Genomic DNA, 17,941 nt, shown 5'->3' on the forward strand with positions numbered 1-17,941 from the left:
TTTTGGCTGTGTTGGGTCTTGATTGCCGCGCGCGGGCTTTCTCTAGTTGCAGCGAGCGGGGGCTGCTCTTCGTTGTGGTGCGCGGGCTTCTCGTTGCGGTGGCTTCTCTTGTTGCGGAGCATGGGCTCTAGGCGCCCGGGCTTCAGTAGGTGTGGCGCGTGGGCTCAGTAGTTGTGGCTCGTGGGCTCTAGATCGCAGGCTCAGTAGTTGTGATGCACGGGCTTAGTTGCTCCGCGGCATGTGGGATCTTCCCGGACCAGGGCTCGAAGCTGTGTCTCCTGCATTGGCAGGCGGATTCTTAACCACTGCACCACCAGGGAAGCCCCGGGAAAGTTGGTTTTTAAAGTTCAAGTTTACTCAAAAAAATTTAGCCTAGAATTTCATATATTAAAGGTAGTTCACCTCAACTTTGCTCGTATGCTTGGGACGCTTGTCTTTCTTCTTCCTTCCTCTGCCCCCGTCCCCTCTCCTGTCCAGAAAGAGTCCGCTTAACCTGGACACCAGGAGAGATGTGCTCTCAGAGGGCTCTTCTGTTTCTAGCCCCGTGTTGTTGAAGGATCCAGAGTAGATGTTACCTGGCAGCTGGCAGTGGACCTGTGCTGGCTCCGAGGAGGACTCAGGTTCGCAGAAGCAAAGGCTGGAGGCTGCAGTGTTGGCCTCAGTGCAGCGTGGACCTAATTAACCCGACGCGGTTCTGACCACTTTGTGGGTCAGACTCAAGTGGAAGTTTTGGACTCTGTCCCCAGGTTCACGTGCACGTCCATGTTTTGCACATCCCTGGGCCTCCTTCATGGACCCTCGGTCAACAAGTTTGGTGAATCCTTTCGTGTTGTTGTGGGGCGTGATGGTGACCCCATGACCGTCGAGTTTGTCATTTCCACGTTTTAATAACACCCACTCTGCACGCACGCACACACACACAACGTTACAGCTGTGACTTTCTCTCTCAGGTCTCGGTGGTACTTGTGTGAACGTCGGCTGCATCCCGAAGAAGTTGATGCATGAAGCCGCCCTTTTGGGCCAGGCGCTGACTGACTCGAGGAGGTTTGGCTGGGAGTGCGCTCAGCAAGGTGGGTGATGGCGCGTAAAGAGAGCGGTTGGGAGGAAAGGAGAAGGAACGAGCTCCTTAGGAGTCCGTGCTGTTTACGTTGCTGTAGTTCAGTCTTATGGTGGGAGTGCGCTCAGCAAGGTGGGTGATGGAGTGTAAAGAGAGCGGTTGGGAGAAAAGAAGGAAGAGCGAGTTCCTTAGGAGTCCGTGCTGTTTACGTTGCTGGCTGCGCTGTGCAGCTTATGGGATCTTAGGTCCCCGACCAGGGATCGAACGTGGGCCCTCGGCAGTGAAAGCGTGGAGTCCTAACCACTGGACCGCCAGGGAAGCCCCTGTAGTTCAGTGTTAAATTAGTTTAATAAACACTTGTGACGAGCCCACCGTGTGCCAGCCAGGCCCAGAGAACTCAAAGGTGGTCAGTTGAAACCTGCTTTCGTGGGCCTTAGTGCTTAGGGAGGGAGCTGTTGCAGCCTCGGCCATTCCAAACCCTTAGCAGAGTGTGAGAGGGCATAATCACTATTTTCAGATTTCTTTCAAGTATAAAGAAAACAGAATAGCAAGGGGCATTGTGTGGATTTTATCCATTACTGTGAGGACATTTGCTTTTTTATTAGTGTTTATGTATGTCTTTGATTAATGAAAAATGGAAAACAAATTCACCAATAAAAATCTATTGGTGGGACTTCCCTGGTAGTCCAATGGTTAGGACGCTGCACGTCCACTGCAGGGGATGCGGGTTCGATCCCTGGTTGGGGAACTAGATCCCGCATGCCGTGCGGTGTGGCCAAAAAAAAAAAAACATCTGCAAAGCACCTATTGGTGAGGCTCTGAGGATGCAGAGATGAGGAAACTGTCACTCCTGCCCTGGAGCAGCACAGCCTGCTGGGGGAGGGAGAGGGGAGGGGGGAGGGGAGCGACTTAGTGCCCGTAATTGGCGCTGAGGTTTCCAGCATCAACCTGAGGGGCACTCAGGAGCCTTGAGCCGTGGAGGTGGCGGAGGCGGCCCTTGAGGTAGGGCGCGGGGCGGGAAGCAGCTCGCCGCACAGCACGCGAGCTGTGTGGGCGTGGCCACCATTGCTGGCCGGAACCCCCGGGACCACGGGCGTGCGGTCTGGGAACGTAGTAACCAGAAGGGCCATCGGGACTGCAAGACCTTAGGAGACTTGTCCACTGAGGTCCTAGGAAGGGTGACATGACGTCTGGGCCATAATCCCTGCCGCTGCCCTAGCCTCCGCACACTGTGACCTCTGCCCCTTCCCTGTGCTCTCCAGTGGGCGGGGCCCTCGAGAGCGCTGGAGGGGTCCAGGTCCAGATGTGACCAGAGGGTGAACCCCCGATGGGTGGGTTTGCCTTTGGGGACCTCCCGCAGCTTGACGGGAGCCCTGGGCTGCTGTCTCCTTGGGGACCGGCATCGGCAGATGGGATGGATCCAGGAAAGAAACCCCACCTAGAAGGTCCAGGGTGAGGAGGAGTCTTGATTCCGTCAGCCCCACCCTGGCTTCGACGGGAAGTGGGTGAACTCGGTCATCTAGACGCGGGGCATTCACTGGCACAGCCCCGCCGGGGACCCGGGGGCAGTGGCCGGGGAGGTGTCCCGCACCTGTCCTGGGGGCGCTCCCGGTGCCTCGAGACCCTGGGGCCTGGGTGCGAGATGGCTGCTCCCTGCCCTCCTCCGTGGGCTTTCCTTGTCTTCACAGCTCTGCTTTTCGCATCTTTTTGTATTTTAGAGGAGGAAGAAGTATAAGCCGTGACTGGCGTCAAAAAGGTTTCAGTTGCTGGTTATCTTCTGTTCACTTCTTGACTCTTGAAGCGATAGATAGGGTGGCTCATGTGTACGTGTGACTTAGCCGTGACAGTGCAGCCCCTTCACACCCCCTGGTGATTTCTCCTCAGTGAAGCACAACTGGGAGACCATGACCGAAGCCATTCAGAAGCACGTCGGCTCTCTGAACTGGAGCTACCGGCGGGCTCTGAGGGAGAAGGCGGTGGCCTACGTCAACTCCTACGGGGAATTTGTTGAACACCATAAAATCAAGGTCTGTTGGGGCGTTTTGTCCCGTTCGTTGCTTTCCTTGCTTCTGCCATGCCTGCCATGAACCCAGACTCCGTGTTGCACGTTGAGGGCTGCAGCTGGTGTGCGTGTGCACAGCTGTGCACGCGTGTGCTTTCCCCAGTGTTCGTTGATTCCACGTCTGACTAAAGTGGAGACATTGCCTTTTAAAGAAATCTCAGTTTTAACTTATTTGCCTTTTGGTTTCATTGCCATCTTGAAAGAGAAAATGTTTAAACAGTTCAGAGTTCAAAATTCTAAAAAGATCAGAATTTTAGGAGTGCAATTCTTTTTTAAAATGAAACCTTAACTAGAACTCCGGTACATAATATTCATAAAAGCACTAGTAAAAGCAGTATCAGAATTAGTGTATTTTATACATTTATATTTGTAATACTTGTGTGTTGTAAGATCAGTACTTAAGGGGAATGAGACTGTTTTGATGATCACAGACATTTAACTGGAGTATGAGAGCTGGTCCGGTACCATCCTCAACACCTGCTCCCCCTCTGCCCTCTGCTTTGGTGGCACAGTACTCGATGGCCTGGACAGGACTTGAGGTCCCTTTGTGGTCACCTGTTGTCTCTAGAAAGGTGTCAGTGGTGTGTTGGGAGCTGAGAACCTCACGTGGCCACAGGAGGCTGGGGCGGGAGCTCCAGTCGGGGGGCTTGTTTCTCAGGCCGTCACCTGCCTGCCTTCTCCCCGCCGCAGCCTGGCTGTTCTGTTCAGGACCCTCCTCCAGGCTGCCCTCCCTCCATCCCACTGTTTTTTCGTTTTCTAATGAAAATGGATTTACGATTTGCTTGTGTAATTGAAAATAAACAAACAATGAACAGCTTTGTGGATTCCGCAGAGCCTGGATTTCCGGACGGCGCACAAGGTCTTCAGAGTGGGCGCCCTCTTTCCTTGTTCCTTCCCGGCACTGGCTGCTCCCCAGATGCCAGCTGCTCTGCGGCCTGCGCACTTGGCCACGCTCTGTCCTCTCTCCAGTCACCCGCGCGGCCGCCCTGCCTGGCCTTCCAGTCCCCCACTGCCCCGCACCGCGGCCGTAGTGCCCGGGCTGTGAACACGCCTGTTTTCTGTGCAGGAGGTTATCACAGTGCGTTACCATCTTTGCATGTGTGTTCCCGCTGACAGGAAGCTCCGTAGTAACTACTGCGTCCCGGGTGTCTGATATTCTCTGGTATTTGATGAAAAGTGAAGTTTGCTTTGCTCTTTTCAAGGCAACCGATGGAAAAGGACAGGAAACGTATTATACTGCAGCAAAATTTGTCATAGCGACAGGGGAAAGGCCGCGCTATTTGGGAATCCAAGGAGATAAAGAATACTGTATCACTAGGTAAGATTAACTAGGCCATCCGACCGTAAGCTGTAAAGAGTATGTTTCTGTGTCTCCAGTGTATTTACTCCCTGTCTTATTTCACAAAAGATTTGAACTAATGACACATCAAAGTACATACAGTGCAAAGCTAGGCAGTTAACACAATGGAGCAGAGAGCGTAGGCTCGGTAAATAATAAGGTCACAGGTGCACACAGGTGTGTTGCAGGTCTCCTGGTAGGTGCTCTGGGAACGGGTCTGGGATCTGGCTCTACAATTTCTAGAGCTCACAGGGAAGCAGTGATACTTCACTGCTTTAGGGTTTCGTGTCTGTATGGCAGTAATGAAGCAGGTGACCAGGAGAAGCACAGCTGTCCTAATACTGGCATGTAATAGGAATTCTCATTGGACGGTTGTAGCAGGACATACGACCTTGACATATAAAGCTGGACAACGAATTTCAAACTTTTTTGAGCAGGTGCACTTTAACAAATACGTTTTTCACTGTGTGGTTGCTCCGGTGAACACACAACACACACTCCAGACAAAGCCGTGTTTCTTCTTATTACATGGAATGTGGTCTGATATCCTCTATTCCATTTTATTATTTACAAAATCTTGGCCTGTGACCCACTAGTTTGATTTTGAGACACTGGGCTGGACATCCCCCTCCACAGTGGACGCGCATTCCACAGGCTGTCTGTCCCCTTCAGCGCCTGTTCGTTCCGGCCCCGCATGGTACCATCCCGCCCGGAAACCCCTTCTCTCTTCGCAGCGATGACCTCTTCTCTCTGCCCTACTGCCCGGGCGCGACCCTGGTGGTGGGCGCATCCTCCGTGGCACTGGAGTGCGCAGGCTTCCTGGCCGGCCTGGGCCTGGAGGTCACGGTCATGGTGCGCTCGCAGCTCCTGCGGGGCTTCGACCAGGAGATGGCCGAGAAGGTGGCTGCCTCCATGCAGCAGCTCGGCGTCCGATTCCTGTGCAAGTTCGTGCCCGTGGAGGTGAGTTCCCAGCACCTGCCAGCCTTCGCTGTTGCCTCGCCCTCCCCGCTCCCGCGCTTTCCTGTTGCCCTCGTTAGCTCTGCTCGCCAGGGACCCTGAAGATGGTGCTCCCACCCCGGTCTCGGCGCCCGGCCGCCCCCTCCCCCTCCTCCCCTTCCCCCTCACTGTCCCTCCCCCGGCCGCACGTCCCGTCTCAGTGCTGAGGCCTCTGTTCAGGCATCCTCCCCAGCTCCGCACCCATTTATGCAGCCGCCTGCTGGGCATCTCCACTTGAATTCCTCTCAAGCATTTTAAATTTAACAAGACGAAATAAAACTCTTGATTTCCCCACCGAATGTACTCCCTGCTGTGTTTCCGGCCTGTCTCAGTGCTCGGGAAGTGGTCCCCTGGAACACGCCATTTGTTAAGCCAGTGCCTGGAAAGCATCCCTCCGTGGCTCCCCTTCTGTTGTCTCCAACTAACCCAGCAACTTATCTCTCCCTCCACGTTGTCCCTGGGGACGGCCCTCTTTTCTCTGTCCAAACACCTAAACACACGCACCCTGTGGTCCACCTCTTTTCTGTCACCTGTAGAGATAATCCTCGCACTGTTCCTCCTCACCAGGTTCAGCAGTTGGAGAAGGGGTCACCCGGGAAGCTGAAGGTCGCGGCTAAATCTACGGAAGGGCCAGAGATGATTGAGGGCCTTTACAACACGGTGAGCTTCTGTCATGTGAGCAGGGGGTGGATGAACACGCTCATAAGTTAGTGCAGATGACACTCGGGAAAATCATACCAGCGTCAACCCTTTTCTTGATTCTCCGTGAGAGTCTGATACGTGTGGAAGGTGGTTGTGCTGCTGGCATTTGATAGTTTTCAGTGGTACAGGAAGCATACGATGGTAATACACGTGTGTGTGTGACTATGCAGCGAGCAAAGTCTGGAAGCAGGTGTACCTGCTTTTAGTGCTTACTTCTGGGGAATTAGATGTCTTATACATTTCTGCATTTGAACATTTTTGCAATAAACATTGAATATACTTTATAATCCAAACAACAATAAAGGTATTTTCAAAAACAAACAGTGTAAAATCTCCAGACAGTGTGACTAGTCCCTGGACTTTTGGGTGGCAACGATTCTAATTTAAACTGATGATGTTTAGAGACCATTTCTTTTGTAAACTGTAGTTTATACCTTTAACATAAACTGTACACTTATGTTTTACACACTCTTATAACATGATTCTTTTCAATTAAAAGTAGATAACGTGGAGAGGCTCACCAAAGCCAAAAATATGTAAAACAAAAACAAAAGTAAAAATCAGCCTCTGTTCAGATTTCGATTAGGATTGCGGTGGATGCGTAACCAGTGGGAAACACTGGACTTCTTTGCAGTGTCCATTCTCCCAATCCATGAACATGGTATATCTGTCCTTTGACTTAAGCCATCTGTCATAGTTCCCAGCAAATTAGTACATTTCTCTGTAGACATCAAGAAGGTCTTCTGTTAGATTTATTGCTAGGTGCTTACATATTTCTGTATAGTTACAAATGATGTTTTATGAAAAAAATGTCATTGTCTTTCACTGTTTGTTGCTGATATATAGAAATGCTGCTGATTTGTGTGATTTGAGTTAGTATTCAGTAAGCTTGCTAAAGTCATATTTGGTCATGTATCCTTAGATTATGTGGGGTCTTCTTTGTACATGTTCATATCAAGGGTTTTGCTTCCTCCTTTCGACTGTTTCCCTTTCCTCCTTTTTCTTGCACAAGGGCACCAGCCATGGCCTCCAGTGCAGTGTTAACAAGAAATGCAGAGCCAGGTGCTCCTGTCTGTTCTCAGGGTCGGAAGGAAGGCTTTCACTGTTTCATGGTTATAGAGTAAGGTGTTCCATAGGGTTTGGGTAGATATTCTTAATCACGCTAAAGAAATCATTTTCTATTTCTCGTTTGCTCAGTGGTTTCATTTGTTATTTGGGTTTTGTTTGTTTGTTTGTTTTAAAAGTCAGGAGTGGATATTTAGCGGTAAGGTTGTTTCTTTTGTAGCTGTTAATGATTTTTTTTTCTTTAATCTGTTAGTGTGTTGAATTACATTGGTTTTCTAATGTTCAGTCAACTTTGTATTCCTGATAAACCCAACTTGGTAATGGTCCTTTTTATATATTGTTGGATTTGGTTATTTAGAATTTTTGCATCTATATTCAAGAATTGTATTGGCTTATAATTTTCCTTTCATGTACTGAACTTTTCAGATTTTGGTATCAAAGTTATTCTAGCTCATGAAAGAAGTTTGGAATATGTTCCTTCTTTTTCTGTTCTCTGGAAGCATTTAGTAATATTAGAATTAGTTCTTTGTATGTTTGATAGAATTCACTGATGCAACCACCAGGGCCTAGAATGTTCAGTGAAGATATATTCAATTTTCTTTAACAGTCAATGGACCTTTTAAAGCTTTCTACTTTTTTCTATATCAACTTTTGATTTGTTATATTTTCTCAGAATTAGTCTGTTTCATCTAAGTTATCAAATGTATTGGTATAAAGTTGTGCAAAATATCTAAAATTGTGAATTGTTTATTTTTGTAATGATGTATCATTTACATGTAGTGATATACACAGTTCAACTGGCTTTGACAAGTGTACACGTTTCTGTAATGCACACCCCTTTGAGAATCACAGAGCATTTCTGTGGAGTCGGAGAGCTGTCTTGCGCCCCTTCCCAGTACCTTACCCCAAGCAACCCTGATCTGGTTCTGTCACCAGAGACCAGCTGTTCCTATTTCGATGTCACGACGTGGAGCCCTGTGGTACGTGCTCCTCGGGGTCTGACTCGGGAGCCATCCGTGTGGCGTGTATCAGTGGCTGGCTCTTTTCACCGTATGAACTGTCTGAATGTACCACAGGTCACTTTCCTGTGGAGGGATGCCAGGCTGTTTGCAGCTGGGTTCTTGTGACGAAAACTCTGTGAAGGTTCTTGCGTGAGGCCTTCTGTGGACACGTGCTTTCCTTTCTTGTGGGTAAATACCTAGCAGTGAAATTGCTTGGTCATTGGGGACTTCCTGTGTTTAACTTTTGGGGAAACTGCCAGACAGCTTCCAAATGATTGTCTCAATCTATATTCCCACCAAGGATGCATGAGTTGTGGTTGTCCTGTAGCCTCACCAGCATTTGGGGTTGTCGACTTTTTTGTTTAAGCCGCTCCAGTGCGTGTGTAGTGGAATCTTGTTATAGGTTTAACTTGCGTCTTCCTAGTGACTGCAGTGATGTTTGGCAACCTCTCGTGTGTTTTCTGGCCATTTAAATATTGTCCCTTGTCAAGTGTCTGTTTGAGTCTTTGGCGCATGTTTGGTTGGGTTGTTGAATTTCATTTGGAATTGCAGGAGTTCTGTGTGTGTTGTGGGTACATTCCTTTTTCAGGTGTGTGTGTGTGAATATTTCTTCCCGTCTAGTTGTCCATTTAGTTTTTTATGGCATCTTTTGATGAGCAATGGTTTTAAATTTTTGCTGCAGTTCAGTTCATCAGATTTTTGTCTCATGATTCAGGTTCTCTGCGTGCTCTACCCAGAGCTTGTGAAGGTACTCTACATTTTCTTCCTGAAGCTTTACGGCTTTATCTTTTATGTGTAAGCCTGTAATTCATCTTGAACCAATTTTTGTTTACAGTGTGAGGTGGGAATTGAGGTTCTTTTTCTTCCATGTTGGTACCCAGAGCCATCTGTGAAAAGACTTCTCTTTGTCCACTGAATTGCTTTGGTGCCTTTGTGATCATGTGATGTTTAACTGTGGGTCTGTTTCTGTCCTCTCTGACCGGTTTTGGTCATTGAAGCTTTATAGTAAGTATTAGACCAGGGAGGGTAGGCTCTCTAACTTTGCATAGGGCCTTTCCGTATGAAATTTTTTTATTGAAGTATAACTGATTTACAATGTTGTGTTAGTTTCAGGTGTACAGCAAAGTGATTCAGATATATGTGTGTGTGTGTGTGTGTGTGTGTATGTTCTTTTTCAGATGTTTTTCCAATTATAGGTAATACAATATACTGAATACAGTTCCCTGTGCTATACAGTAGGGCCTTGTTGATTATCTACTTTATACATAGTAGTGTGTTCCTGTTAACCCCAAACTCCTAATTTATCCCTGCCCACCTTTTCCCCTTTGGTAACCATAAGTTTGTTTTCTATGTCTGTGAGTCCGCTTCTGTTTTGTGAATAAGTTCATTTGTATCATTTTTTTAGATTCCACGTATAAATGATATCATATGATACTTGTCTTTGACTTACTTCACTTAGTACGAAAATCTCTAGGTCCATCCATGTTTCCAATTTGTTAAAAAAAAAAAGTCCTGCTGGGATTTTGATTGAGATTGTATTGCTTATGTACATGAATTAGGGAGAACCGACATCTCAACAACATTGATTTTTCCAGTACACGAGCCTCATACATCTTTCCATTTATTTGCGAGTTCTTCAGTTTCTCTCAGCAGCTTTTTGTCATTTTGCCCTAGAGGTCTTTCATGTATTTTGTCAAATTTATCTCTAAGTGTTTCATATTTTTAAGCTACTGTAAATGGTATTTTAAACTTTAAATTTTCAGTGGTTCGTAGGTAGTACATAGAAATACAAATGATTTTTGTGTATTGACCTCCTTAGGATTTGTTCTGCATAAAACACCAGTTTCGTTTCTTCTTTGCAATCTGTGTGCTTTTATTTCTTTTTCTTGCCTTGTTACACTGATTAAGACATCCACGACAGTGTTGAATGGAAATTGTGAGCGTCCCGCATCTCAGCAGTGAGGCCGTCTTTCATCACAGCTGGGATGTGAGCTCTCGGGTTTTTGCAGATGCCTTTTATCAGGCTGGGGAAGTGTTCTTTTATTCTGAGTGTGCTGAGGATTTTATTAAAATCCTCGACGGGTGTTCAGTTTTGTCAAATGCTGTCCCCACATCTATTGGGATGACTACGTTGTTTTCTCCTTTATTCTGTTAATGTGGTGAATTACACTGATTGATTTTTGTATGTTAAACCAGATTTGTAGTTTTGGGACAAAGCCCACTGTTTTTATGTTGCTCTATTTTACTTGCTGGCATCTGTTAAGGACTTTGCATCTATGTTCCTGAGGAGTGTCGGCTTCTAATTTTCTTTTATTTTCCTGCCCTTGTTTGATTCTGTGTCAGATGATTGTGCCGGCCTTCTACAAAGGACTTGGGACGTGGTCCCTCTTCTGTGTCCCGGAGAGTTTGTGTATCATTAATGTTATTTCTTTTTTTAAAAAAAATTATTGATTTATTTTATTTATTTTTGGCTGCATTGGGTCTTCGTTGCTGCACGTGGACTTTCTCTAGTTGCAGCAAGCAGGGGCTACTCTTCGTTGCGGTGTGCGGGCTTCTCATTGCAGTGACTTCTCTTGTTGCAGAGCACGGGCTCTAGGCGTGCGGGCTTCAGTAGTTGTGTCACGTGGGCTCGGTAGTTTTGGCTCGTGGACTCTAGAGCTCAGGTTCAGTAGTTGTGCACGGACTCAGTTGCCCTGCGGCACGTGGGATCTTCCTGAAGCAGGGCTCAAACCCGTGTCCCCTGCATTGGCAGGCGGCTTCTCAACCACTGCGCCACCAGGGAAGTCCTTAGTGTTATTTCTTAAGTGTTCCATAGACTCTACCAATGAAGTCACGTGGGTCTGGAGTTAATTTATGGGAAGTTTATACATCATGGATTCAGTTTCTGTAGTGAGTATAGCGTTCCTTAGTCTGCTAGGGCTGCCATAACAAAGTGCCACTAGGTGGGGTTTGTCTCGCCTCTGGAGACCAGACCCCTGAGATCGAAGTGTGAGTAGACTGGTCTCCTCTGAGGCCTGTCTCCTGGGCGTGTAGACGGCCGGCTTCTCCGTGTGTCCTCACGTGATCACCCCTCAGTTTTTGTTGTGTGTGTCCCCAAAAACCTCTTCTTATATAAGGATGCACGTCAGACTGGGTTTAGGCCACCCTAATGGCCTTGTTTTACCTTAATCACCTCTGCAAAGGCCCCATCTCCAAATACAGTCACATTCTGAGGTTCTGGGGGTTAGGGCTGCAACATGAATTTGGGGAAGGGGCACAGTGCAGCCCATGACGTAGGGTTACTCAGACTTGTATGGGTGCAAGTTTGGTAAATTCTGTCCTTCAAGGAATCTATTTCATCTAAACTGTCAAATTTATTGGCATAGGGTGTTCATAATATTCTGTTACTGTCCTTTTAATGTCTGAAGGGTCCATAGTGAGGTTCCCTCTGTCATTCCCGTTATTGATCGTTTGTTTTTGCTCTCTCTCTAAATGTAGGTTTTGGTAGCAATTGGTCGTGACTCCTGTACGAAGAAAATCGGGCTGGAGAAGATTGGTGTCAAAGTCAATGAGAAGTGAGTCCCGGGTGTCACCACCCAGCGCTGCACGGGGCAAGTCCCAGCGCTGCACGGGGCATGACCCGGCGCTGAACGGGGAAAGTCCCGGCGCTGCCCGGGGCAAGTCCCTACGCTGCACGGGGCGAGTCCCGGCGCTGCACGGGGCACGACCCGGCGCTGCACGGGGCAAGTACCAGCGCTGCACGGGGCGAGTCCCGGCGCTGCACGGGGCACGACCCGGCGCTGCACGGGGCAAGTACCAGCGCTGCACGGGGCAAGTACCCGGCGCTGCACGGGGCGAGTCCCGGCGCTGCACGGGGCACGACCCGGCGCTGCACGGGGCAAGTACCAGCGCTGCACGGGGCGAGTCCCGGCGCTGCACGGGGCCCGACCCGGCGCTGCACGGGGCGCGGTGTTTCTACGCATCAGCTCATGGAGACTCTTATCTAATTACTAACATGCAAAGTTTCGATGCTTTAAATTTACTTTATAAGTACTGTGCCAGCTCTGTATTATCAATTTTTTCATTAATTAATTGATAACTCTTCATGTTTTCCTTAAATATCTCATGCGTTAAACAGTTATTTAAAAACAATTGTGGGAATGTATTCACCTACTTTCTGTGATTTAGAATGAATTTGTATGTCCTTGATCAGGCACAGAGAAAAACTTCAAAGCTATGGGTTTGGCTCTGGGGGAATCTAGAGATACTTTGGCACCCAGAAAGTGGGCCTGGGTTTTCAGACAGAAGGGTGTTTCTTCAAGAGCCGGAGGTGCCCCAGTTGTCTGAGCCTGCAGACGCTTGATGACACAGTTGCCTGAGCGGTTAGCGGGGTCTTTCTCTCTGAATCAGCCTTTCCCTGGACAGGCGTTCGTGTCCAGCAGTGCAGCGTCGTCGTAATATCTTTTTTCTTTCCAAACATAACAGGACTGGCAAAATCCCAGTGAACGACGTGGAGCAGAGCAGCGTGCCCTATGTCTACGCCGTCGGGGACGTCGTGGAGGGTAAGCCTGAGCTCACGCCCGTCGCCGTGCAGGCGGGCAGGCTGCTGGCTCGAAGGCTTTTTGGGGGCCGTTTAGAAAAGGTAAGTTTCTTACTGCTGTTTCTGAGATAATGTCTAAAGCAAAATCATGATTTGAGGGCAATCAGTACAGCTGGCACCGTGTGCCTGTTTTGCCGGGGAAGCTTCCCCCTAAACCGTTTGCAGTTCCGTACCGTTTACTGGTGGTTTAAAATAAGTATCTTATGCGTATCTTAACGTGCAAGCCATTGTACTGGGTGACGTACGGGGGGCGCCCAGGTAGGGACGTCCTGTCTCCTGACTGGAGGGGTCTGGAAACAGGTCCCGGGTGGATGCTGCTCTGTCACCGGGTGGCAGGGCCCTGCGGCCCGGGGCGGACGGGGCCGGCCTCTGCGCCTGCCCAGCCTGTGGACCTGGTCTAGCCACCCTGCTCCTCCGGGCTCTGTTTCAGCCGACGCATGGCTGACGGTGCATCTGGCGCCCCCTGCAGTCTCCCCACCTCCTGCAGTCTCTGGTCACAGACGAACCTCTTGCTCTGCGGGCTCTGTCTGCCGGGGCCGACGGCGGTCTCGGGAGCCCCCAGCCCTACGCGTCAGGAGAGCAGGGACCCGTGCGCTGCTGGCAGATGAGGGGCAGCGGGGGAGGTGGCCGGGCCGCATGGGGGCGGGCTCAGGGGGCCTGCTGTGCTGCCCCAGCCTCAGTGCAGAGAGAGGCCTGGCATGTGCTGGCAGAGCGGGGGTCCCGCAGCTGGGAGGGAGGAGTCTGGGAGCCAATCTGGTGTCAGATCATCAAGAATCTGGGAGGCTGCAGTGAGGAGCTTTTATGTCCCCCAGCGTTTCATTCAGAAAGGCGTCAGACTGCAGAAGGTCTGGTGCCAGTCACCCTGTGGACCTCCCACCCGACCGCGCAGGTGTTAATGCCCCCTGCCTGCATTTCCGAGTACGTGGATGTTCGGCACAAAGACTGTTCTGCTGCGCTTCTGGAAGTGAGTGGCAGGCGCTTTGCCCCCAGAAAACGCTTTCAGCAAGCGTCCCCTAAGAGCAAGGGTGCTCGCCTCCATAACCACAGCTGCATCTCCGCGCTGATGGAGTGCGTCACCCACGGGCACATGTGCGCATCGCCCGGCACATCTGGCTTTTCAAGCTCTTAGGTTTCTTTTAATTCGCTAGAGCCCCTGCCTCTATTTACCTGTTTCTTTGCTTTATTTCTCATGATGGTTTTTTTTTTTTTTTTTTTTTTTTTTTGCGGTACGTGGGCCTCTCACTGTTGTGGCCTCTCCCGTTGCGGAGCACAGGCTCCGGACGCGCAGGCTCAGCGGCCATGGCTCACGGGCCCAGCCGCTCCGCGGCATGTGGGATCCTCCCGGACCGGGGCACGAACCCGTGTCCCCCGCGTCGGCAGGCAGACTCTTAACCACTGCGCCACCAGGGAAGCTGTCATGATGGGTTTTTTGACGGATCCAGGCTACTCTTCTTGCAGAGTGTCTCACGTCCTGGGTTTCTCTGATGCTTTGCCCGAGCTGGTTCAGGTGGGATGTTTGGGGCCCGGCTTCTTCATAAGGAACTCCGTGTGCTGTGTTTCACCACCAGGTGCCCAGCGAGGTCGTGTGTGGAGACCTCGTGGGCACACGGAGGCGTGGGTGGGTGCAGGTGACTGGGACCGTGGCCCTGCTGGCCTCGGCAGGGGCAGGGGTGTGAACAGATGGGGAGCTGTGCCCTCCCCAGGGCATGAGCACCAGGCTCTAGGAAGCACAGCAGTTGCCTGAGGTCCTGAGAAGCGGATCCCAGGGGCGATGGGCAGAGACGTGAGAAGACTGGGCAGCGCCGTGAGAAGACAGGGCAGCGCGTGTGCAGAGAGAGGTCAGAGGACCAGGGCGGAAGGAAGGCTGCAGGTGGGGTGAGGCACGGGCCCGCTCAGGTGGAGGTCGGAGTTCAAGGTGTGGGACGTGCTTTAGGTGAAAGGGGAAGCTGGGAGTTTCCTGTTGATTTTCCTCAGTTGATGTGAAGCAGGAGAAAAGCACCTGCTGAGAATGAGGCGCCCCCTGTAGGCCACGGGATGCAGGGTTGACGGCCAGACTGATGAGCAGCTGAGGACCTAGGAGAGGTCAGGAGCTGCTGCGTGCAGCCGTCTGCGCTTCTGTGGGTTTCTGTAGCCGTGCTGGGAAAAGAACAAATGCTTGGCTGGTCCGTGATTTGCAGGTCATGGAACACGACGTGTCGGGGCCGAAGGTGAGGGTCAGGCTGGCGCGCGGTGTCCATGTTGTCCACCGGGTGCAGGGACGCCCGGTGGTGTGTGATTGGCTTTTCTTTTGGGCCGCAAAGCAGCGCCTTGCTCAGGCCGTCACATCGACGGGGTTTCTCATGAGGATCCCACAGTAATCTGGAGGGAGAACCAGGCTGTGGTGGGGCTGGGCTCGAGGCTGCTCTGGGCCCCGAAAGGGTGGGGTTCCTGGTTGGCTACCCCTCCGGCTGAGCATTTCTTCCTGTCCAGCCACCACCCAGGGGCTTCACCACTGGGGGCCTCTCCCTTCGCCTCTAGTTCATATCCTACAGAGGGAAGAATTGCATGGACGTGCAGCGCTGGGTCTTGCCCCTTGCCCCTTTTCCTCTTGCAGTGTGGGCAGCCGGTCGCTCCCTTTGGGTTGGAGTCTCCCCTGAGCTAGTCACCTGTGAGCTGTTGGCGGGGCGGGGGAAGTCGTGCGCTGGGCACCGCTGCCCTTGCGGAGCTGTGGGCGGGAAGCACAGTGACCTTCCTCTCTGGCTCTGCTCGCCCCCTTTCTCGGCCCCGCACACGCTTTCTCTCTGTGCGGTCAGTCTCCAGACAGGCGTGCGCCTGTGCTCACACTCGCGCCCCGGGATGCAGGGCTGCTGGGGACGGCGTGTGGGGCTCAGGGTCTGCAGCCTTCCCGTGATGTCCTCCTTTGCTCTGTCCCAGGCTGATAAGGGCCCTGAAGGGTCCCGTCTCCGGGCCCCGCGGTGTGGCGGCCCTCCACGCGCGTGGCCGTCTCCCCGGGGCGGGCTGGGCCGCTCACCCTGCCCTGCGCGGCTGAGCGGCTTCTCCGCTCATCCCTGCAGGGGCGCGGTCATGTGCACGGCTGCGGTGGCCCAGGTCCCGGTGCAATGGCAGCACGTGGTCCCTGCCCCGGAGTTGGGGCGCGCCCGTCTGCTCAGTGACTCAGTTCCCTGAAACGGTGGCAGTGAGGGTCACCTGCACGGGACCGTGCTTGTTGATCTTCCTCTTACAAATGTCGTCGTATGGATTTTCCCTGTAAGAAGCACCACAAAATAAAAGACCGTGGCTGGTTTGTCTTGCAGTGTGACTATATCAATGCCCCCACCGTGGTGTTCACGCCCCTGGAGTACGGCTGCTGCGGGTACGCGGAGGAGAAAGCCGTGGAAGTGTACCGGAAGGAGAATCTGGAAGTAAGGTGGTGTGACTGTGGCATGTTCAGACCTTCTCTTTTAATCCACGGTTTGTCTTCAGCCACTTTTTATTTTGTAGTTTTGCGAGTTACCGTAATGGTTGTATTGTAGGAAATTGTATTCCTACTTCAGGAAAATTGGAAATTAAATAACGTAAACCCCGTCTGTAGCGAACTGTAATAATCACACAGCTGGGGAAAGAAGGACACGCTGCGTGCATCAGGGCTCCGAGCTGCAACAGGCGTCTGCCTGAGGAAGCTGACGGGAGGGTCGCCGTGCGACCTTCGGGGGCGCGGGAGCGCCCGAGGCCTTGGGCAGGGGTGGGAGCCAGGAGCTGGGAGACGCGTCAGCTCCTCTCCCTGGTGGGGGTTTGTGCGTGTGTGCGGGCAGTGCTGTCCCTGGAGGAGCAGAAGTGCACGTAGCGGCAGAATGCGGCCCTTCCCTGCTCCGAGTTCACCCGTAGTTCTGGCCTTTGGAGGAGCTGACTGACTCACTGTTGTTCGTCTCAGTTACAAATTATGAGGGACGTCCGCTGGTCCCGGCTGGGTCTGCCGTCCACCCCCTCCCGCTTGGCGTGACGGGAGCCAGACACAGGCAGGACCTGGTCCGGGACCCTCCGCCACCCGCGGGCTCAGAGGAGGGGCAGGTCCGGGGCTGTCGGCCTGCTGGGGGCTCCTCAGACGCCCCGAAGGTGCTCTCGCCTCCCCTCCACCCCTGCTCGTCTGGTCCTAACTGCCTCGTAAGCAGGAGGGGCGGGGAGGTGAAAAGGGTCAGAGGCTTAGGACCACTCGATGTTTGAAGCCGGTGAGTTGAAGTCGCAGGCCCTCCCCTGGCTGCGGGAATCCTCTGAAGCACAGCGCTGAGGCTCCCGTGCCTGATGGCCGAGAGACTTCCTGAGACGCGCTTTTACGTTTCCGGGCTGGGGGACCAGGATGATGACAGACGCTGCTATTTTGGGTGGTGTTTTCGACGGGAAGTTCCCATTTTAGAGGACTTTATTTGATCAGTGTTTATAATTCACTTCTGGTAATAATGAACCACCCATTTGCAGTGGTGAACTTTTACCTGGGTCTTGGAAAAGTGATGGTAACAATTATGGATTTAACACTTAGTTCTAAAACTTTCTGAAATCAATGAGCAATTAAGCTCGGCGGGCACGTGAGAGGAAGGATGCAGGAGGCTGTACCCCAGATAAACGGATGTCTCTGTAGGAAGGGTTCCCAGGTTTGTGGGGTTACTTTAAGGTCTCTTTCCTAAGGCTCACTGCAGATCAGCTCACCTAGTCTGTACATCTATTTATTGCATTTTACAGGACTGAAAATGTGATCTGTTAGTATTTTTTTAATATTCCAACTATAAAGAGGAATGAGGAAGCCTCTCATAAACACACATATAGTTTCTTTTAAATGAGGAAATTAGGTGAAAAGCAGATGAGGGTAGAAACAATAAGACAGCGTAAGAAGAAAGATCAATTGGTTCACAGAATTCACGCCGTAAAGTCCGGGGGACTCTCATCTCTCTGATAATGCACTTGTATGCAGAGTATCTGAAGGACTCTTACAACTCAACAATAAAAAAAACCCAAATGACCCAGTTCTTTAAAGGGCAAAGAATCTGGATAGATGTTTCTCCAAAGAACATACACAAATGGCCAATAAGCACATGAAAAAGTTCTCAGTATCATTAATCGTCAGGGAAACGTACCTCCAGACCTTAGTGAGATACCACAGGGATGATCT

General features: G+C 51.1%; 1 protein-coding gene across 8 annotated transcripts in view; it reads left to right on the forward strand.

The window, feature by feature from the left end:
- Positions 1-17,941, forward strand: part of TXNRD3 (thioredoxin reductase 3) — a 46,001-nt gene that overhangs the window by 17,097 nt on the left and 10,963 nt on the right. For 7 of the 8 annotated variants that reach the window (XR_014297341.1, XR_014297342.1, XR_014297343.1 and 4 more), the window contains 8 exons: positions 951-1,070; positions 2,942-3,084; positions 4,322-4,437; positions 5,193-5,418; positions 6,022-6,114; positions 11,700-11,776; positions 12,687-12,843; positions 16,095-16,202. Coding sequence is in view for 5 of the 8 variants with exons in the window: in XM_082664168.1 (XP_082520294.1) it covers positions 951-1,070; positions 2,942-3,084; positions 4,322-4,437; positions 5,193-5,418; positions 6,022-6,114; positions 11,700-11,776; positions 12,687-12,843; positions 16,095-16,202 (1,040 nt within the window). In the remaining 3 variants the exon portion in view is untranslated. Of the gene's footprint in view, positions 1-950; positions 1,071-2,941; positions 3,085-4,321; positions 4,438-5,192; positions 5,419-6,021; positions 6,115-11,699; positions 11,777-12,686; positions 12,844-16,094; positions 16,208-17,941 lie in introns of all 8 variants that reach the window. The other variant, XM_082664170.1, reaches the window with a different exon arrangement.

The sequence above is a fragment of the Grampus griseus genome (assembly GCF_964374135.1).
Source record: "Grampus griseus genome assembly, chromosome: 10".
In the NCBI taxonomy this organism is placed as follows: Eukaryota; Metazoa; Chordata; class Mammalia; order Artiodactyla; family Delphinidae; genus Grampus; species Grampus griseus.